The 22,820-nt window shown below is 37.7% G+C and overlaps 1 protein-coding gene across 1 annotated transcript in view; it reads right to left on the bottom strand.

Moving 5' to 3' along the window:
* The window catches only part of PTPRR (protein tyrosine phosphatase receptor type R), a 187,105-nt gene extending 168,718 nt beyond the window's left edge, over nt 1-18,387 (bottom strand). Inside the window, exons 1-2 of the mRNA XM_036761708.1 lie at nt 18,279-18,387; nt 7,294-7,449 (exon numbers count right to left, since the gene is read on the bottom strand). Coding sequence (XP_036617603.1) covers nt 7,294-7,449; nt 18,279-18,383 — 261 coding nt within the window. The 5' untranslated portion in view covers nt 18,384-18,387. The remainder of the gene's footprint in view (nt 1-7,293; nt 7,450-18,278) is intronic.
* Between the last annotated feature and the right edge of the window lie 4,433 nt (nt 18,388-22,820).

Raw genomic sequence — 22,820 nt, 5'->3', positions numbered from 1 at the left:
TAAAGTTCTTATCAGGAACTGGCAATATTTTTAGCTTTGTTCCATACCGTGTGGTAGAGCACACCGACATTCACTGCTCCCACAGCTACCCAAACCGAGCTAAACAAACGAGCTGGGAAGTGTTTATAGGATGAATCTGAACACATCCACAAATGAGGTTCGGTCTTCTCACTGAGTCCCCCACACGGCATGCCACATTCTGGTTCTAGGCTAAGCAAGCTCCCCCCGAGCTCTTCCTTGGTAACTCCTGAGTCCATAAGGTAAGGCACTTGGGGTTTTCTCCCTTTAGAGGAAGTTCCTTGCACAGACTCTGGGCTCGCCTTGCTTTATGCCTCCTCCCTCAGCACCTCCGCTCTAGCTCACGTCCTGCCTGGAACACTGCTCTTTTACCTTTAAGCAAAAGTGAAACAGGTGTGAAGGAAATCTCATGATGCATTCAGAACGAGACCTACTCTAACAGGGTCGCCTCCTGTTTTTGTGCCTTCTTTAAAAACAATTCCGCTGTGCTTGATTCTGATTAAAGCAGTATCCCAACCTTGGGGATTACCGGGGATATTACATTTTTTTAAAGCAGCTGTGAACACAGAAAATGATAGAGCTATCGGGGGATGAGATTCAAACCCCTATCCCGCCCCCACCCCCCCCCCCCCAAAAAAAACCCAAAAAACAAATATGGTTTATTTTTTCTTGACTGCCGTGGAGAAGCAAGATTAGACTGAATGAATGACACTTTTGGTTTGATTTCTCATGACCTCTATCCTACCCCCAAGTGTCTTAAAAATTGATTGAAATCAGATATAAAAAAATATTTTATAACTACCAAATGTGGTTTTGTGGAAGGCAACCATTCTTGACTTGAATCCTCTGATAGAGGTAATGGGGTGTACTGAGCTGGAGTCAGGAGGGCTAGAATCCCACCTCTGCCACTTAATCAGAGCGTTGGGAGGGGAAGAGGCATTTATTAAGTGTCTACCATGTACCAGGCATTGTGCTTGACTAACTATTTCATTTGAGCATATACTAGATGTGTGATCAGAGGCAAGTCACTTAACCTAACTGATCCTCAGTTTTCTCATCTGTACGATGCTGATAAGAATACCTCTTTCTAGTAATCTGCCTCATGGGGTATTGCTGAAGTTTGATTAGAATAATAATAGTATGCCAAATAAGTTGTTACATGTCAGTTATCTTTTCCGTGTCTTTAGTCAATCAAATACTGGCATAGGATAGAAAGTCAATCTTAGTTGTAGTTTGAAGACTCGAGTTCAAATCATCCCTTTGATGTATATTGGATGTGTGACCCTGGGCAGGTCACTTAGTTTCTTAGTGCCCCAGGCAACTCTCTAGGACTATGAATTGCAGAACAGATGCTGATTTGCAGAGGTAGAGGGAGTTTCCTTGCCAGGTGTTCCCTATAGCAATGACTTAAGGACCAGTTAAAGATTTCAGGAAGCAGAGCAGTTCTTTGATACTCGAGTGATTTAGATAAGCTCTGATGCTTATCTAAATAATAATGCAGAGATGCTTATCTAAACAATGATGGTAGGAACATTAAGTTTCCTTCATGTGTAACCAGAGGAGGATTTCAACATATTGCACGAAAAGACATATGGATGATGGTAGAAATGGAACACTGGTATAAAGACAATTGTGGGTTCCAGTGTTGTTTTGCCTTCTTTCTGTTTGAGCTTAGTCACAATTAGCCCTGTGTCTTGATAGAGCTATTGGGGAATGATAACGCCTGCAGGAAACCAGGTGGAACTCTGGAAGAGATATTGGTTCTTTTGGCAACTTAATATAAACTTTTGTGTCAAAAATGAACTGGGAGGGCATTCATGAAACATTACATGATCAAATGTAGTCAATGAAAGGTGATTAGAAGATTTGTAACCACATAAAAGGGGGTAGCTAGGCAGCACAGTGAGTAGAGTGCCAGGCCTGGAATCAGGAAGACTCTTCTTGAGTTTAACTCTGGCCTCAGACACTAGTTGTGGGACCCTGGGCAAGTCACTTAATCCTGCTGGCCTCAATTTCTTCATCTATAAATTTTAGAGCTGGAGAAGGAAATGGCAAACCACTCCACTATCTTTGCTAAGAAAACTCCAAAGAGTAGGACACAACTGAAACAGATCTTAATTTTATTCTCTACACCTAACTTGTCCTTGTCTTTTTTCCTGCCCTAACCCTCCTCACTTTGGTAGTTAAAATTAGCTTTTTCCCCCCACCAAAAGCACTGATGATGGCAGAATATTCAATTAACTTTCCCCACAGTGAAAGAGACAGATGTTTTCAGAGCCTTTACTAGGTCAGGGCAGCTGGGGTTTTGCCTGGAGCACCTACATTAGGAAGCAAGGCATGCTTTCTCCCAAGCTTGGGAGGATGCTCTTTTTCCCTCCTTTTAGGTAGTCTGGACACAGTAATCCCAAGGCCCCTCGGTTCTCATGGTTTTCCACTGGACAGCATGCAGCAAGGAGGGTATTAGGAGGGGACAAAGAGAGCTGTGTTTCAGAAGAAGTCAGAGAGGAAGGGAAGGGGACAGGCCACTGTTCCCTCTCCCAGAAGATTCTGTATTGGCTCATGTTTCCATGGGAGCTGGAGGGAGGGCAGTCCTCAGAGCTAGTGAGGAAGCTGGGCTGTAGAGTCGAGGAGGTATCCCCTCTGCCTGATTGGATTTCCCCTTGCACACTTCCCCAGACTGCCTTCTATCTCCTCCCTACCTCCTCCCAGCTGTTTTTTTGCCCCAGATGGAAAAATCCGTGGTTTTTCTTCTGCGTGTTTTGAACTGTTTGAATTGAGTCATTATATTTCTTTAGTCGTTAATTTCCTTCTCACTTATCAAACTACAGTTGAGTTATTATATTTGTACAGAAGTTCAAGAGACCCAACAGAGGCACAATAATCAAAAACTAAGTTTATAGCAACATCCTGTTTTTATTTTTTAAGTCATTCTTTCCCATGTACTTTCACCTAATTAGGGCTTGTGCAATAGAAAGAGGGCTGGGTTTGTAGTGAGATGACCTGAATTCAAATCCCAGCTTTGTTATTTACTACCTGTGTGACCTTGGGAAAGTCACTTTAACCTCTCTGAGACTCAGTTTCCTTATCTGTAAAATGAAGGAGTTGGACTTGGACTAAATGGTCTCTGAAATCCCTTCTAGCTCAACCTTTATGATTCTATCAACTTTAGTAGAGTCAACTTACAGCCTTAATCTTATGTATTTCTTCAGGAGTTCTGGGTTCACCTTTTACAAAGGACTGTGAGCTTGTCTACATGAGTCCTATAAGGTAGATACAACATTAAAATATTTCGCTGGCTCAGATCACTATGGATAAAATGTAAGTTCTTTGAGGGCAGGCACTATTCAATTTTTTAAAAATCTTCTTATCCCTGGCATGTAGCACAGTGCCTGGCCCATAAATGAATATGCACATACACTATAGGAGGTACTTAATTAAGGCTTATTGATTGATGGATAATTTTAATACCTTGTCCATCTTGAAGTATGAATCCCTATACTTAGAGAAGATTAGAATATGTAGGGGTGTGCTAGTAAATATTTAACAACCATATTCGGGGCGGGGTGTGGTGGTGGTATACACAACATACTTTTAAGTTTGATCTACATTATTGACATTTTTTCTGTCACTTTTTTAAGTCTATAAATCAATAAAAACAAGAGATCAAGCCCTGATTTGTAGCATTTGCTGATTTCAGAGGTATAAATACTCACACTGAAAATTTAACAATTGGCTCTTGAAATCCCCTTGAGATTACGCATTTTGACCACATAAATACTATATTGGTTGGAAGTGAAATAGACTGACTGCATTTTTTCTGCCCTGATCCAGACAGCACTATAGACACAATCAGGTTGATACTTGAGGTATAATAATTCTCTTGCCTTGTACACCTATTCTCATCAGTTAGATTGTAAACTCCTTGAGAGCAGAGACTGTCTTTTGCTTCTTTTTGTATATACCAATGCTTAGGACATAGTAGGCACTCAATAAATGTTAATTAATTGACACAGAATTTTGGATTTAAGTACAAGAAGCAATGCTGAGACTGTGAGCACACATGCGCCCATGCGCGCGCGCACACACACACACACACACACACAAAGTGGAATATAAATTTGACATTTATTAGGTACATTGGCATGCTTAGCTAAGTTGTACAGTTATATCCAATAGCATAGTTCTCTTTCCTCCAAACTTCATATCATTGTACATGAGTACATTTTTAGGTGCTATTAGCCTCAATTAAATCTTCACAGAATGGCTGTGCTATATAGACTGGAAATCTTGAAAAAAATAATTCAAGCCAATGAGCTCAGTTTGAAAGGACAATCAAAATTCATGAATTATGGTTCTGTTTATGCTTCTTTTGTCAAGGTTACTTATTTGTTTCTCCAGGGAGGATGACCAAGGTTGTCAGCACAGAAAGTATTAGGGAAGGTTGGCTTCCTGCTTTAAAGTACAAGACTTTAGGAATTTATTGATATTTGAGGCAGTCAAATGCAATGAAAACACCTCCAACTCTTTTTGTTTCTGGGTCATAGAGTTAAAGGACCTGGGGATCAAAACTAGCCTCCCATGCTTACTACCTGTGTGATCTTGGCCAAGTCGTTTAACCTTTCTTGGATCTCAGTTTCCTTGTCTGTAAAATGAAGAGATTTGGACTAAACGGTCTCTGAGATTTTTCTGGTCTAGATCTAAACCCCCATGATCATAAGTTTGCAAAAAGATTTGTTTTTTCTCATGGACGCTGGTAGTCAAAATTAAACCATAATATGTTTGTTGGAGGTATAATTAGCTAGCCTTCTGATAAAAGGCAATGTGGTGTAGTAAATAGAGAACTGGACTCGGAGATAAGTAGATTTGTGTTTAAGTTCTACTCCTGACACATATTTGCTGTATGAACCTGGGAAAGTTGTTTAGACTCAGTGCTCTGAAGGAGGTGCCCACCTGCATTGATAGAAAGAGTTTCCTCCTTTGGGAGTTCCCTATACCAAGTAAATCAGAGACCCTGTTCCTATCACTAAATGACTAATCATTAAATAATATTCTAATATCTACAGTGTATAAACTGAATATAGAATTATAATAGTATTTGAGTATCCACAATATATAAGGAGTCACAAAAAATGTACAAAAGCAAGCAATGTATAAGAAATTCTGACTGTGATCTTACATTAAAAAGGAGAGAAGATGAGCAAAAATCATCTTCTTAGGAAAGCTTTTCTTTTCTTCCCTAAGTATTACTCAGAAAATTAATTCCTTCATATAATGGGAGAGAGGATTTAGTCCCTCTCATGAGCTATTGTCACACATTCCCAACTGCCTCTTGGATGACTTGAATTGGATGTCCCAAGGACATCTCAAACTCACCAGAGCCCAAACAGAACTCCCCTTTTTCTCAAACCCTTCTCACTTCTGAGAGGTCCATCTCCAAGCCATCCTGATCTATATCTTGCCATTGATCCCAGATGGCTCCAGAAGAGAAAGTGAGGCTGGTGACCTTGCACAGCCCTCCCTCACTTAAATCCAGTTCACTTGAAAGTCATGGCATCATCTTCCTGACATCATGGTCCTCTTCAAGAATGAAGGACAAACAGCAATTTCTGAACATCTCTATTACTGTTGAGGGCATGGCCATCTTCCCACTCACTCTTGACCCCTCCCTCTCACTCATCATACACATCCAATCCATTGCTAAATCTTGTTGTTTCTCACTTTATAATATGTCTCATATGGTACTCATACAGCCATAACCCTAGTCCAGGCCTTAATCACTTTGTACCTGAATTAATGCAAGTGCCTTTTAATTGGTCTCTTTGCCTCAGGTCTCTTTCTACTCTAATTTATCCTTTTGAAAGTGCGAGTTCTGACCATGTCATCCCCCTGCTCAGTGAACTCCAGGGGCTCCCTATTATCCACAGGATCAAATATTTACTCCTCTTTTTGGCGTTTAAAGCTCGTTATATTCTGGTTCTTGGCTAACTTTCTGGCCTTCTAACACTTTCCTTACTTCTATGCAATCTACAATGCAGTTACTGACATCCCAACTCCCATCTCCATACTTCCACATTGGCTGTCCCTCCTCTCTGGAATACTCCACCCTCTCACCTTCTTTAATCACGGGTCTGATCACATCATCCTCCTATTCTACAAATTTCAGTGGTTCCCACCTCTAGGACCAAATATAAAATCTTATGTTTGATTTTTAAAGCCCTTCATAACCTGACACTTCCTACCTTGCTAGACTTCTCACATCTTTAATTCCACACACTCTGCAATCCGGTGTTACTGGCCTTCAGGGTGTTCCTCTCTCTCATAATGTTGTATTACCCTGTTCTGAGGATCTTTACCTGCTGTCTCCCATGCCTGGAGCCCTCTCCCTCCCACCTCTGACAGTTTTCTGGGCTACCTTCAAGAGTCACCTTCCAGAAGAAGCCTTTCCCAGTCCTCCTTAATCCCAGCATCTTCCCTTTGAGATTATTTCCAATTCTGTCTATATCTTGTATGTCATTTACATGTTGACAAACATCATTGTTTACATGTTATCTCCCCCGTTAGATTGTGAGATCCTTGAGATAATGGATTGTCTTTTGCCTTTTTTGTATTCCTAGTGCTTAGTCCAGTGCCTGGCATAAAGTGGGTACTTAAAAATGCTTCTAGACTGATCTCAACTCTTAATTTCTGACTCTTTTCAAAATTCTGTAGCCACTCAAAGGAATTTGATCTGACCATCCACACAGTAAAGACCAAGTGGATGATTAATAGTCTTTGCCTAGATTACAATATGCAATACAGCCAAGCAACCTATAGATCTCATCCATCAAAATCTATATTTGGGGCACAAAATATAGATAGAAAATGAGCTCAGATGGAGAGCAGGTTGTGTTATATTTTGGAAATGGCAAAACTCTTTGGAATATTGGAAAATAAGAGTTTAGAAGTGCAATGTAAATGTAATACTGAAATGTAAATTTGGAGATAGAAGTAGCAATCTGGAGGCAGTTGGAATTGTGAGGAAATTTTGCCAAGGAGTGAATGAAAAGAGTGAAAAACCAGAGTACTGTACATGAAGAAGCATTTTACCTTCAAAGAACATCGAAAAAGAAACCATGATTAATTATATAATTTTTCATTGGTAAGATAATTCATTTGTAGGAAAGTATGCTACATTTCTTCACAGTTTTTTGTAGGCCAAAGTCTACTCCTTCCTAGTATAATTACCAATTTTGCGGTATGTACAATTTGCATTCAATCTTCCATATGATAACATACCTCAGGGGAGACTTCTATAATTCCAAATTGAGATAGACTCTGATGTAAAACATTGATATTAAGGGAATGTAGCACTTCTTCGGATGGCAGAGCATCGGAAATTCCGGTTTTCCTGTTTACTGGAGAAACAAAAAGCTCAATGCTGTTCTTCTTCCCCTAAGCAAAAGGAGAACATTTTTAGTTATTAGAAGAACAAGTAAAATTTGGGATGGTTCTATGACATTTTAAAAGTAATCATTATAAGACATATAGAGTCATAAAATTCATTGATTTTTTAGAAATTAATGTGACCAGCAGATCATATATGTAAAAGTGAATGGTTATTCTTTGGCCTGATTTTATAATTTGTTAATTTTTTTTAAACTTACCCCTTAAATTGGCCTCCCACAACCTAGTGGCAAACAACAACCGGCATTTTTGCAGTTCTCAAAGCTGTTTATTTGAAGCCGATAATTAGAATTTTGAGTATATTTTGCCATTGGATGATGAAAATGAATTTTAAACATTTGTTTTCATTAAAAAAATATGTGGTGTTGGTCACATAGATAAAATACTAAACTACATATATGTTACATATACACATGTATATAGGAGGGAGAGAGGGGGAGACAGAGAGAGAGTAAGAGAGAGAGAGAGAGAGAGAGTTCTTGGAAGCACTGCGCTAACTTCTCTGTCTATATATATGTATGTATCTATCTATCCATCTATTGATTTAGTTGATTTATTTTTTCTCTCTTAGGACAGTGCCTTTTAAATAGTTGTGATACACACACATACATATATCTATATTGCTGATTTTATAATTTAGATTACATATCTTTATCTCACTCAAGCTGGAAGTACGAAGTCACTTGTGGACCCAATCCCAATACTATATGTGTGTGTATGTATGTGTGTGTGTGTGTGTGTATATATATGTATATACACGTACATATATAACATATATATACACATGCATATATACACACATATATAACATTTTTTAATTTATAGAAGAAAACAAACATTTCCATGACATAGTATAATAAAAAAGATGATTGCACATGAAACTGCAAATCTATTATTTACAACTTGCTATTCCTTTTAAATACATAATGAAGTTATCCTGTAAATTCCCCTCCTTTTTTCTTCCCCTCCACCCCCACCCTAGAGATGGCTACCATTAGACACAAATAGGTAAATGTACATATAGTTATTCTTTACATACTTCTATTTATCAGTTCTTTCTCTTGGGTGCAGACAGTGTCTTTCTCCACTTGTCCTTTATAGTTAATTTGGGTATTTATAATAGTCAAAATGACTTATTCTCTCAAAATCATTCTTAAAACAATATTATTGTTGCTATATACAACATTCTTTTGGTTCTGCTCATTTCACTCTTCCTTATTTCATGAAAGTCTTTTTTTCTAAGATCATTGAGCTCATCATTTCTTACAGCACAGTAGTATTCCATCCCAATCATATACCACAACTTGTTCAGCCATTCCCTAATTGATGGGCTTAACACTCAATGTTGAAGATTTAACATTCTCTATTTTTCCAACTTGGACCTCTTTTTCCCTCTTTAGGCAGCCTGGTGGCCAACTCTTCCTGAAGGTTCCCCATACATATGCTGGTCCTAGTAGGATTATCTGATCAGCTGTAGCCCTACTACAGCTCAGAACTCCTAAAATCAAGAGATCCACCAGCCTCCTCCTTTCCTAGTATAAGGGATTACAGGCATGTACCACCATGTTCCCAAAAGTCTTCCTTGAGTAAATTATTTAATCTCTCTCAATCTTTCTTTCTTCATCTAAGGTGATGGCTGTTGCTGAGTCATTTCAGTTACATCCAACTCCTTGTGACCACATTTGGAGTTTTCTTGGCAAGGATATTGGAGTGGTTTGCCATTTCCTTCTCTAGCTCATTTTATAGACGAAGAACTGAGGCAAACCGGATTAAGTGACTTGCCCAGGGTCATACAGTTAGTAAGTGTCTGAGGCCAGATTTGAACTCAGGAAGATGAGTCTTCCTAACTCCAAGTCCTTTATTTTATCTATTGACCCACCTAGCTGCTCCAGGGTGGTTATGGGGATCAAAGAAAATAATATATGTAACTGTTTTGCAAACTTTACAATGCTATATATGGAGTTATGTTTATAGAAAAATGCTGCATTACATTGTGGTATCTCTGAATTATTAACTTTACCACAGTAAAAAAAAAAACATATTTACTGAATATCTCCTGTCTATACTTTTTGATTAAGGTAACCCTCTCACCGAGTATCTCATGTAGACGACATGGTGAAAGCATCTTACATACCAATAGATAGATAGATAATTTGGAAATAGAGTAAACATGTGAGCTGCTTGGTTGCACCTGCATGTAGTTGGAACCTAGGAATTTTTTGGAAATTTATCAAGACAATTAAATGAAAGGTGCTTTCCTCGTGGCAAAGTGCCATACTTACTCCATGTAAATATTCCAAGGATACAAGAACAAAATTATATCTTGCTGAAGTTAAACTAAGCTTACCATATTTTCTCCAGGACTTGTAGGACTATCTTAAGGAAAACAACTAAAGTAAAATCCTTCTCAAGCTGAAATATTTAGAGCAATGTATAAGGTTTGGTCTCAGGGAAGGGAGTAGAATTAGCATTAAATGGGCAGATATTATAGGGAGGCAGATGCTAGACCAATATAGGGAGAAACTTTCTCTTTCAAAAAAGACAGGGTGTCCCAAAATTTTAGTGCAATTTAAAAATTCTACAGCTTAAAACTGCATCAAGAACTTTGAGACATCCCATATAATGGACTGCCAAAGGTAACAGTGAGTTCTTAGTCATTGGAGGCTGTTGTGGTGAATACCTCATTCTTCTCATCTTTTTTTTCTTTCTTTATAGAGTTCAGATTAAAATGGCATTGGGACAAATTATAATCCTATTATTTTTAATAGTTAATGTTCTATTGAGTATTGCACCACTGGACAAAATAATTGCTCTTTGTAGTTGAATAAAAATTTGGGGCTGTAACCTCATCTTCTCAAGGGTCAGTAAAACATCTTCCATGCATTGCCAGGAGTCAACAGGACTACAGGGACAACAGGCAGCTTGACTTGTGTCCACACAATTTTGGTCTCCTCTTATAAGGTAGGTTGGGTAGTTGGATAAGTGGTACGTTGGATAGAGTCCTGAACCTGCAGCCAGAAAAACCTTAGTGCAAATTCAGTCTTGGACACTGGCCATGTTCCTTAACCTCTGCCTGCCTCAGTTTTCTCATCTGTAAAATGGGGATAAAAATAGTATCTACTTCCAAGGATGGTTGTGAGGATAAAATGCAGTAATATTTGTAAAGCACTATATAAATTCTAGCTCTTTTTTGTCTTCTTCTTCATCATCCTCTTCCTCTTCTTCTTCTCCTTCTTCTCCTTCTCCTCCTCCTTCTCCTTCTTCTCCTTCTCCTTCTTCTCCTTCTCCTTATTCTTCTTCTCCTTTTCCTCCTCCTCCTTCTCTTTCTCCTCCTCCTCCTCCTTCTTCTTCATCTTCCTCCCCCTCCTCCTCTTTTTCATCTTCTTCCTCTTCCTTTTCCCCTTCTTTTTTCCCTCCTCTTCCCCCTCCCTTTCCCTTCTCCTCCTCCCACCACCTCCTTCCTCATATCTTGAAAGCTTCTTATCCTAAGTAGCTTGGAGATTATGGGCATTGGCTATGGTTACACCCATTAAAATGTTCTTAATTTTTTCAAGGTTATGTCCAGTGGACTTTGGGCATTGTTTGACCTAGGATTATGGTAGATTTCTAGGGAAGCTTATTAAATACTCCTGTATATTTTAGAGTATATATTTGTGGTAGAGGGATTAATCTGTTGTCCACCCATGACATAATGTCAAGTTCTTGATATATAATTTTAGCCACCAGGTCGCATCTTGTTTGGTATTTAGGTACTCATTTTTTTATAGTCTACAGTGATATGTTGAATAGTTTGTATTTCCTTGTGTAACCTACATTCATCACAAAATCTGGGTTCCTTAAGAATAACCCTTCTGTAATATGATTTGGTAATAACTTGGTCCTGAATTTTCAAAACAAACCCCTTTTCTCCTCCATAAATATATCCACCTGACTCAACCATTTGTGAGGAAGTTTTGTGTAGTGGATGGGTTGCTGAACTTAGAGTCAGGGAAACTTAGGTTCAAATTCCACCTCAAATGCTTCCTAGCTGTATGACCTAGGTCAAGTCACCTAAACGCTTTGTACCTCAGTTTCCTCATTTGTAAAATGAGGGAATTAGAGTCAATTGCCTCTAAGGTCTCTTCTATCTCTAAATCTTATGTTCTTTTGTTTTTATTTAGTCATTCAGTCATGACCCCATGGGCCATAGCATGCCAGGACCTTCTATCCTCCACTATCTCTCAAACTATATCCAATCTCATGTTAATTGCTTCCATGACACTGTCTATCCATTTCATCCTCTGCCTTCCCCTTTTAGTTTTGCCTTCGATCTTTCCCAACATCCAGGGCTTTTTCCAATGAGTCCTGTCTTCTCATTATGTGGCCAAAATATTTAAGCTTCAGCTTCAGTATTTGGCCATCCTGTGAATAGCCTAAATTAATTTCTTTAAGTATCTCTTTAAGTATATATTTCTATAATCCTCTCCAACTTTGAGATTCTGTGATTAATTTCAAGGACTATTCCCCCTGGCACTTAGCACAGTGCCTGGCACACATTGTATATACTTAATAAATGATCCTTGAGGGACTATTATTAACTGATGCTTCTTGGTTGATGTATTTGCTGAGCTAATGTCATTCAGCAAGGGTGTTTTGATTCTACTCTTGGATCCTAGCCATTTCAGAGACTCCATTCAGAACCAGATCACTGCCCATTACATTGGACAAATCCAGTGTGTCCTTGTTAAACAACCTCTACTATTACTTAGTGATGTGATATCTGTTTGTTCTAAAATTATTTCTGTTGGTTTTTTGACCTATTTATTATATACTTTAAGAATTTTTGAGATCAATACTCTTCTTTTTTGGCAAGAAAGTGTTAATCCTTCTTTCAGTGCTTTAAGCAGGGTTTTTAACCCCTTTTGTAGCATGGATCTCTTTAGCAGTCTGGTCGAGCCTAAAGATCCACTAGGAATAATGTTTTTTAAATGCATAAAATAAAAACATAGTATCACAGAATAAATGAACTATATTGAAATAGAGTTAGCAATATAGAACAGCTCACAGACTCTTGGTTAAGAACCTGATGGGCCCTGAGTTTTATTAATATTGTACAGGTTTCCAAATCTGTTGTAGCCCATTTTTCAGGACTGAACGTGTATATTAGGGTTGGTATTACATAGGTGTTAATAGCTTTAAAATGTATTCTTCTCATTCATCTTTGATCTTAGGATGCCAACATTTCTTTAGTACATTAGACATATTCAGTTATACCCTTTTCGAAAATATATCTTTGTGCTCAATGTGTCTAGCCTGGTGAAGGCCAAGGAGTTTGGTTCTATGTGACTTCTAGATTCAAGCCCAAAGGTTTCAGTCTCTATCTTCATTGGTATATGTTAAGAACTGTACGTTTAATCCAAGTGAAATTTAATATCATTGGGAAAAGCTTTCGCAAGCCTGATAAGCTGTTAAATTATTAATATTTTTAGTACAGCCACATAGGTTGATGTCATGCATGTATGTTGAATAGTTAATGAGATAATTTGGTTCTACTTTTACTTTAATTGGGAAAGCTATACTTAGTTCTATGGTAATATATTTAAGGATTATTATTATTGAGAAATATTTGTTATATTTAAAGTGACATGTATTGTATAATAATAATCTGTGACTATTAGTGAACTATTTAATAACAATGACAGTTTTCTATAGCACTTCTAGGGTTATCTTATTTCTTTGTTTGTTTTTTTGTTTCCTGTTATTGCACAAAGTATAAAACTCCTGTGGGCTGCATGCACCCTGAAAAACTCTGATGGTTCCACTGGCTACTGATAGCGGATTAAAATATAATTGGGGAATGTTTAACAAAATAAATAAAAATACAAGAGTTAATTTCTAAGTCAATATGCCACCTGCAGTTATCTGTTTTGCTCTGAGGTGATATCCCTGGTGTAGCCAGCCTAAAAGTCAGAAAGAATGGAAATCTTCTCGATTCTTTTACCTACTGGCTATGGGATCTCTAGGCAAATAACTTTGCTTAGGACTCTAGGCAGCTTTCTAGGACTAAGTTACAGAAAGAGTAATGAACTGTATTGGTAGAGAGCTTTCTCATCTGAGAATTCCTCCTACCAATGAAATCATAGGTCCATTCAGTCCCTACAGCTATCATTCCTCATAAAACCCTATAAGATAGGGTGTAAGCAGAGCTTAGGATAGCCTAGGTTAGGTTTTCACAGATATTAAAGTTTGAATAAGGGTTGGTTTAGATGAGTTTTGGGGTCCTTTCCAGTTGATTCTCAATCACCAGTCTTTCTCCTCTCCCCTTCTGCATATCTTTTTTTCTCTTTCTGTCTCCCTCAAATGGACAGAAAGGAAAGCAGAAAATTTCCTGCTGCAAATAATTAATGTTAGCTGTTTTTTTTAAGGAGAAGAGAAAACATTTTGGCTAATGGTGTTCCCTTATATATCTTATATAATATTATTATGGAAAAATTATTTTAATATTTCTCTTTTTACATATTGTTCTCCTGGGCTAGATTACTTGTGTGTGTGTGTGTGTGTGTGTGTGTGTGTGTGTGTGTGTGTTTTAACTCATTTCTCATATTCTCAGCTATTCATCTCAAAGCTGGAATAGAATATCTGTGCTATGCTGGTGGTGTGATTTTAAAAAAAACCCTCTCTTGTTTGAGGACAGCTATTTTCTCCTTCCACACCACTGTCATCTTATAGAATACAACAGACAATGAATGAAGACTGAATATTATTATATTAATGCTAGCCCTGCACAGTTATTTAACTAGTATACATGACTCATATTTTAAAATCATTTTTACTATCAATAAAGGGAGAAATGAGATTTCTGAAAATTGCTTTTTCAAAAGTATAATTTTTTATTCTTTCTTCTAGAAAGACAAATCATCCTGGCTGCTAGTATCCTCTAAGGATATGTGTATATCACATATATATGCATAAACATATAAATGGAGCATGACTTTAGTAAAGGATATTTGTAACTATGTAGTGTGCATAAGTATACACATGTAAATGCACATATATGTATGTATGTCTTATTGTTCACATACACACATATACATACATAGACAGCTTCTATTACTCCATGTATGTATGTGTGATGTCAAGACTATGATAAGCAATGGAATGGGCAATCCATTGAATCCATATTTCAGTATACATATCTCAGATGCTATATGGATGTTGAGTCAGGCTCAGAATCAAACAGAAGAAAGAGATTGGCTGGTTTGTGTCTGGGAAATCGTTTATTACTTTCAACAACACTAAGCTGTTCCCTGACATAAAACCACATCTATAAAGATAGATTGGCTGCTAATCATGGTACAGAGAGCACATTATTTGTGTGTAAGAAGTCACATAAAAGATCTCTATGATGTGCGTGATTAGAGAAGGAGGCGGGCCAAGTGATGTAAGAGGAGTGAGAGAAAGGCCAAATGCTAAAGTGACTCCCATGAAATATGAAAAGACATGGAAAAAGACTCCTAGAAGCCCTGGGAGATCTCCTACAGGAGGTATCTACAGGAGAATATGGATAAGAATTTCAGTCTGAGAAAGGGTAAATGCCTTATGGTCAATAATACTGGAGAGACACTAACAGTGATGAGAGCACTGAAGTCTATACAAACTTGTAAACACATACATGTTATGTATAATCATATATTATAATATAATAATTTATATCATATACATAATAACCTTTTATGTGCATGTATGTATAAATGTGATCCTACATTTCTACTTTTTAAACTACAACTTAAAAAAAAAACTATACACATGCATAGACTTTAACTTGGCAAGACTCCACCATGATTTCCTCGGTGTGGATGATGATAGTAGCTAACATTTATGAAGTGCTTTAAGATTTGCAAAGGGATTTACATATATTATCTCATTTTATTCTCACAATAACCCTGGGAGATGGGAGTTATTATTACCTGCCATTTACAAACACAGAAACTGAGGCAGATAGTATTCGGATGACTTGCCCAGGGTCACACAGCTAGTATGTATGTTAGGTAATATTTGAACTCAGGTTTCAATGAGTTGAAGTGTAATACAATCCACTAAACCACCTATCTGCCATCACAAACTCTCCAATCTCTTTGTGATAGTCAAAGTGAATAGCAGATAAATTCCTTTAGGCCAGGGAATTTTTTTTTAATCTTTGTACCCTCAGTTTCTAGCACCCCAGCACAATGTTAATTGTTTAAAAGTGCATGGGAGGTAACAGGCAGTCTTCAATAGTTGATGTAGTCAAAAAAAAAATTCACTCTGTGCCCAGCCTGGTAAGTCCACATTCAGTTAGGCTGATCCGTAGATGACAGACACACAGGTCATCACCAGGCCCTTTCTTCTAGAACTGGTGTTCTCCTGGCATAGCTTGGAGGGCCAGGGCCACCTCCCCTCCTTGATAAGACGGCAGAAGAGGATGTTAGTGGAGGATATTTATGTGTCTATGTGTATATGTGTGAGGGTGGCCCCATCCCTTTAGTTCTGGTATGTTTATCAGAGGAGACAATATCTAGACTTAATTAACTAATAAGAGGTATGAGCATTTCTTGTGTGGACATTTCTTGAACAGATCAATCAATGGCTTCTCAATTAAATTGGTTAGGAAGTCTGTTTTAATTGGTTGAGAGACTTGATCATACCCTGTAGGGTCTATATAAAATAGCAAGCCAATTTGGAACCTAGGGATTTGAACACCTGACATCTTATTGGCAGTAACCCTCCCAGCCAAGCTGCTAAGAAGGAATTGCTTGCTGGAAAGGGGAAAGGGGAGATTAGAGCACCAGCTTCCTTTTTTCTCTCCCTCAGCTTCCCCGATTTGACAAAAAGAGGTCCAGAGAACATCAGAGGGTCAAGTGATTTGGGACTTCCTATCTATCCTAGTAGCATCCTTGGAACAGCTGGTGTGTCATCTACATTGGGAGCTGAAGACTGAAAAAAAGGCAGCTTCAAAACTCTATAAGAGTTAGGTTGTAATATACCTAAGGAGCACTTAATGAGGGCCCCATGAAGGAGTTCTGTTTGCCGCATGTGCCTAATAAGCTGGCAACCACCTTATGGGGGATTTTGTATGTTGTGGTGGGAGAATAACACAGTCTTTTGGAGGTATGTTTTGTACCAACCCTTCCTACTCTACTCTAATACCTTAGTAAATATCTCTAAAAGCAAATTAAATCTGTTTGGCTAATTGATATCAACTGATAATGACTGAGAGAAGCACACTGGTGGGAGTTCGTAAGTTATAACATTAGAAAGAAAAAACAACTTATCAGCCCCTCAGGATTAACCCTAGAGCCCTGAGTGGATGTATCATCAGAGCTCTGGAGACCTAACTTGCCAGTGTGAGTGGGGATTGGGAGACTAGATCCAGAATGTGTGCTGCAGGCACAGATACACATTTGCATGTATCCTTAGGGGATATTAGCAGCCCAGTATGCATTGCAGGATGACATTTCTGTTTCTAGAAGAAAAACAAATTATTTCATTGTTTTTTTAAAGCACAGTATTTTTGTGTGTACACAGACAAATAGGCTATTGGGGTAATATATTAATATTATTAATATATTAATGTGTAGAATTATAGAATGTGAGCATTGGAAAGAAGCTTAGAGGTCACCTAGTCCAACCCCTACCTGAAGCATGAATTCCCTGGAAAACTGTGAGAAGTGATTATTAATAAACAATATCTTGGGGAAATTCAGAGGCTTTCCCCTTCTTCTAAATAATTCATTTTTAAAAGCTCAATTTTTCTTGAAGGATATTACTGATTGCCTTAACTCTATTGATCTTGGTTAGACTCCACCCAATTTTTCAAGGAATTTAATCCAGGGTGGGGAAAACCATTGTGTTCTATACTTGCTTGGAGACAGATCCTTTTGTCTGGATAGCCCAAGGCTGGGAGTGGTCTGGTATAGCTGAGAGTGATCTGGTTTAGAGATGTTTTCTGTCCAAGGTTGACATGATGATGGGGTGACCTCAGCCCCTCATTGGAAGGGTATATAAACTGAGCCTGCCACCATGATTGTCTTTGGTCTAAGAGAGACACCCAAATGACCGGGCATTTATTAATAACCTTCTGGCTTTATTAATAAAATTATTAAATTACTCAGAAACCGTGTCTCTTGAATCTTTTTAATTATCACAAAACATTCCTAAGAAGTGGTTGCTAGCTTTTCCATTGACAGGGAATATACTTTCTCATGAGATATATGCAGAAAGGTATTGGAAGAAGCAACTAGGTGGTATAGTGGATAGAACACCTGCCCTGGACTAAAGAGGACCGGAGCTCAAATCTACCTCCTAGCATCTTGAGACAGGCCATCATTAAATTTTCAATGTGAGTTATAAATAAGAATTGATTTATTGCTTTGTTTATTGTCTAGATTTATGAAAATGATGGAGAAATGCTAACAAATTAAATTTAAAAGTATGTTATATATACTTTTTTTTGAGAGAGAGCCTTGTGCTTGCCTCCAGTAGGATTTAAGAAGTGTGTACATAGAAAACAGTTTTGTGTCTTCAGTCGGAGGATCTGGATTTGAATCCTGACTCTGCTGCTTGCTACCTGTATGATCTCAGGTAACTATCCTGAACTATGGCTTCAATTTCCTCATATCTATAGAATTGGGCTTGATGATTCCTATGGTGCCTTCTAGCTCTATTTCTGTGAGAATAGTCAAATGCTTACATTGAGGACAAGCTAGGCTTAGCCCTAGAGAATCCTCCCTTAAGTAATGAAACACTGTCTAATTAAAAGACATCTTGCAATTTGAATAGACAACATCTGGGTAACTTACAATTAGGCGGTTGATGTGGACTTGTTGTGGTAGGAGTCCTAAAGCAGCTGCCACTCCTTGACGGAATATCCGGAGCAAAGTTATGTTAAGCTTGTTTATGTCCATTTGCAGTGTCTGAAAAAAGAAAAAAAAATAAGAAAATCAGTCCTTGGCTTGTGAACAAGTCCTTGGCATAGTTGTTAAGTTTTAATCTATATTCCATGACAATAAAGACAGTATTTGCCCTTAGAATAGTGTCACGTCAAATACCATATTCCCCCACGTATAAGACACACTCTTTTTTCAAAAAATTTGGGGTCTGAAAACTGGGTCCATCTTATATAATAGTTGTAGATTTTTTTACTTGCATTTCCCGCTTTTTTACGCTTGTTTTTGTGCTCATTGTTGTAGATTTTTTTACTTGCATTTCCCGTTTTTTCACGCTTCTTGCCTTTGCACTCATTGTTTCGCATTTGTTACTGGTATATTGGGTTATGTTTTGCCAAGTTCTGCCCAGAAATGGCTCAGAAAAGATTTTCATACAGTGCTGAATTCCAGTTAAAAGTGATCCAGTTTGCAAAAGTGAATGGAAATTGTGCTGCTGAACGTAAGTTTGGTCCTCCTCCAACTGAGAAAACAATCCGAGACTGGCTATAGGAAGAAGAAACCCTACAGAAAACTCCACAGCAGAAGTCCGTGAGAGGCAAGTAAGCAAAATGGCCTGATTTAGAGAGGAAATTGAAGATATGGATTGAAGAGCAAAGGGTAATTGGAATTCCTGTGTCTACAAAGATGGTTCAGCATGAGGCAAGAAGAATTGCTGATGAGAAAGAAGTTACTGATTTCAAAAGAGGCCACAATTGGTGCTTCAGGCTCATGAAATGGAATGGACTAAGCATGTATACATGCACCAGACCTGTGCAAAAGATGTCTGAAAGCTATGAGCAGATGAATAAAACTTGAGTTAAATAACTTTATGTAATACTTTTTTTTTTCAAATTTCAGGCCTCAAAATTAAGGTGCATCTCATACGTGGAGAAATACGGTAGGTCAATTCTCACTGTGAAAAGTGGTTAAATCACAGATCTCCTACAGATCTTACAAGGCAGAGGCTGCTTCAAATTATTGTGCATACATTAGGCCACAGGAGATGTATTTTCCTTCAGTCTAAAATTCTAGTGAAACTTGCCCATATCTACATTTTCCTTTGCATGATAATCACTGACATTTATACAGTACCTTAAAGATGACGGTGCTCTTTGGGGATATTATGCGTGCACAAATATCATACATTATTTCATTTGATCTTACAACACCATGAAGCAAACTGTACAGATCTCTATTCTTAAAAAGGAAGAGACTAAGGGTCAGAGAGGTAAAATAATTTCCCTGTGATAAGTGTTAGAGACAGAATTGGAACCCAATTCTCTCCTGATTTGCAGGATTTCTTCTGATTTCCCAATTTTTTTTTCCCATCACATCACATCACATCACACTGCCTCTCAGTATATTCAGATACCCCAATGTGCCTGTGATCTCACCAATGTGGATATAATTTCCAGTGAGGATGATAATGGTTGCAACTTATCCCTCCTTAACTATCTTGGGACTTTTTCTGTGTCTTTTGAAAAGTTCACCACAGCAAATCCAGCCAATGTGTTGAGAGTCTCCTTCAAAGTTCTCCTAACTCTCTGGATACCAATGTGATGCAAAAGCTGTCCCTCTCTGACACTCTCCCATGTGAGTAGCCATTGTTTTGGTGGTGTTGTTGCTTGTATATGTCATTGACATCTTTGCTTCACCTTTGTAATTCTTCATTTGTAATCAGCTGCAGCCTTCTGGGGGCTTCCATGCATCTCCATATTGCTCTTAGGGTGGTTCTCAAACAAAAATTGCTTGTTTTGTTTCCTGACTCACAGTTATCTAACATCACTAGAATACAAGTGTTAAATCTTCAGACATGGTCAATATATGAATTTGTTTCAACTCACTCATTTTTTTAACTCACTCTACAACTTGTTACAAGGGAAGACTCCTATGGGGATGGGGGAGGAGTGGTTGTGGATGACAATTCTTAGGTAACAATAGCGATGCAAAAAAGAAGGAAGAAAATTAAATTAAACAATAAAACATTTAAAAAATACATAGAAGAGAGCAAAAGGAAATCTAGAAGTGGACACCGACAAGCAGGATAGCTTTGCTACTGACATTAAATTTAATATACAAGAAAACAAACTGTGCATATTAGAAGTTCACAGTTTCATATTCAACTCCTCCTATTTACATATTTACATATGAAAAAGCATATGGAAAGATTACTGTTGTTTGATGTTTAACAAGTTCTTAATGAGAATAACATAAAAAAATATTAGTATTCAATCAACAAAAATAACATTTCTTAAGAGCATAGATACTTTACTGAGAACTGAGGCTACAAAGAAAGGTAAAAAGATTGTCCCTGCCCTCAAGGAGCTCACATTTTAATGGGAGGAAATATGTAAATAATTAGGTGCACATAAGAGATATATGGAGCAAATGGGAGATAATCTCAGGGGGAAGGCACTTGAAACTAAGGGGATTGAGAAAGTCTTCTTACAGAAGGTATGATTTGAGGTGCTACTTGGGCTCATTTATTTATCTAGCCTTTCAATATATTAGAGGAGATTGTTTAGAAGATTCTAATCAGATCAAATCTGAATAATAAAAATAACAGCTGACATTTATATAGTGCTTTGGGAGTTACAAAGTGTTTTCATAAGTATTTTATTTGAGCCTCACAGCAAACTCTGTGTGATAGGAAGTACATTTTATGGATGAAGACCAGAGAAGGGGAAGTGACTTTCCCATGGTCAAACAACCGGTAAATGTCAGAGGTCAGACTTCTGCAACACTGAGTGATTAACACTGATGCACTTTAAAGAAGAGAAACTTAATTTTCTTTTAAAAAAATCTTATTTTTATTTATGCTTTTTGTTTTTACATAGGCTTAATTTCTGAATATATTGTTCTTCTCTCCCTTTTCCAGCAAACCATTCACTGGAACAAAGACCAAAAAGAAAGAGACCAAAACCAATTCCACAAAACCATCTCACAAGATATACAGTGTTAGACACCCATAGTCCTCTATAATGAAAAGAAGGCATATTGTTTCAATTTTTCTCGGAGGCTGACCTTGATCATTATAATTCCAGGTTCTTTGGCTTTCCATCATTGTAGCCAATCTATCTATCTATCTATCAATATATATATATATATATATATATATATATATATATATATATATATATAATTCTCCTGATCCTGCTCACTTCATTTGGCATCAGGTGATTTAAATCCCCCTCAATATTTCTCTGTATTCTTTATCTCTTATAGTGCAACACTATTCCATCATATTCATGGACCATAGTTTGTTTAGCCATTTGTAACAGCAACGGCACTGACACACCCAGGGTAGCTGCTAGCGCAGGTTCTTTTATCTGCTTTACTAGTAAAGCAACTTAAAAGGGGTCAATGATCTTTAATTGCATACATAAAAGACAAACAGAGAAAATACAGAGAGATAAAGTCCAACAGACAGGGCTCTACTGCCTGAATCAAAGCTTTACATCCACCACTGAATTGAGAGAACCTTTACCTCTGAGGAGTATGGGGGTTCTGAATATACGGCCACTCAGAGTCTCAACCAGGGAATCCCAACATCTTTCTCATAAGTGATCCCCCAAAGCAAAAGCTCACCTCTCAGAATATATACTCTTTAGGCTCAGTGCCTAATTAGAAATTAACAAAAGGTATATAAGCCTTCCTACAAGCAAGCAAGCTTCCCTTAATCAGCTCCACATGAGGCATATTCTTGGGCAGGGAACATCTTATTCTTGTTAACCTCACACCATTGCACAGTGAATGGACACATGGGTTGGTTTGCTATTTGAAAAAAAAACAAAACCTTTTGCCACAAATATTTTTGTATGAGTGGGATGTATCTTTAACGTCCTAGGGTAGTGGGATAGGATAGCAGTGGGATCTCTGGAGCAAAGGATATAGACAGTGTAACTTTCATGTAAGAACTGGAATTTTCTGTGTCCATTCAGTAATATAAATGAGGCACATGAGGGATTTTCCTGGAATATACTGTACTTCAGAGATAACTAGTATTGTAGATAAAGAGCAGGCATCAGAGAGAAGACCTTCATCGAAGTCCCGTTCCTGATGTCTTATACCTGCATAACCCTGGGAAAACGAAAACCTTCTCAGTGTGTTTGGAAACTATCTAAGACAATAAATTGCACAGTATTGGCTGATATGCATTGATAGAGGAAATTTCTTTATTGAGACTCCTTTATATCTATAAAAATCTGAACATCCTCTCCCACCTCAGAAACAAAACAAGAACATTCTGCTTCATTTTATATCAGCTTCCATACAAACGACAAAGAAGACTTGGTGGCCAAGCTTATCTCTCAGTACACTGTGCCAGAGGATATCCTTGGTATGTGTTCTCACCGGGTCTCAAAAGACAGGTCTCAGCATGTAATCCACCTTCACAATTATCTCTCCTTTTAGAAA

The sequence above is a fragment of the Trichosurus vulpecula genome, chromosome 5, assembly GCF_011100635.1.
Source record: "Trichosurus vulpecula isolate mTriVul1 chromosome 5, mTriVul1.pri, whole genome shotgun sequence".
NCBI lineage: Eukaryota > Metazoa > Chordata > Mammalia > Diprotodontia > Phalangeridae > Trichosurus > Trichosurus vulpecula.
Note: the sequence above shows the minus strand (reverse complement) of the source record. Positions and strands in the feature narration are given on the sequence as shown.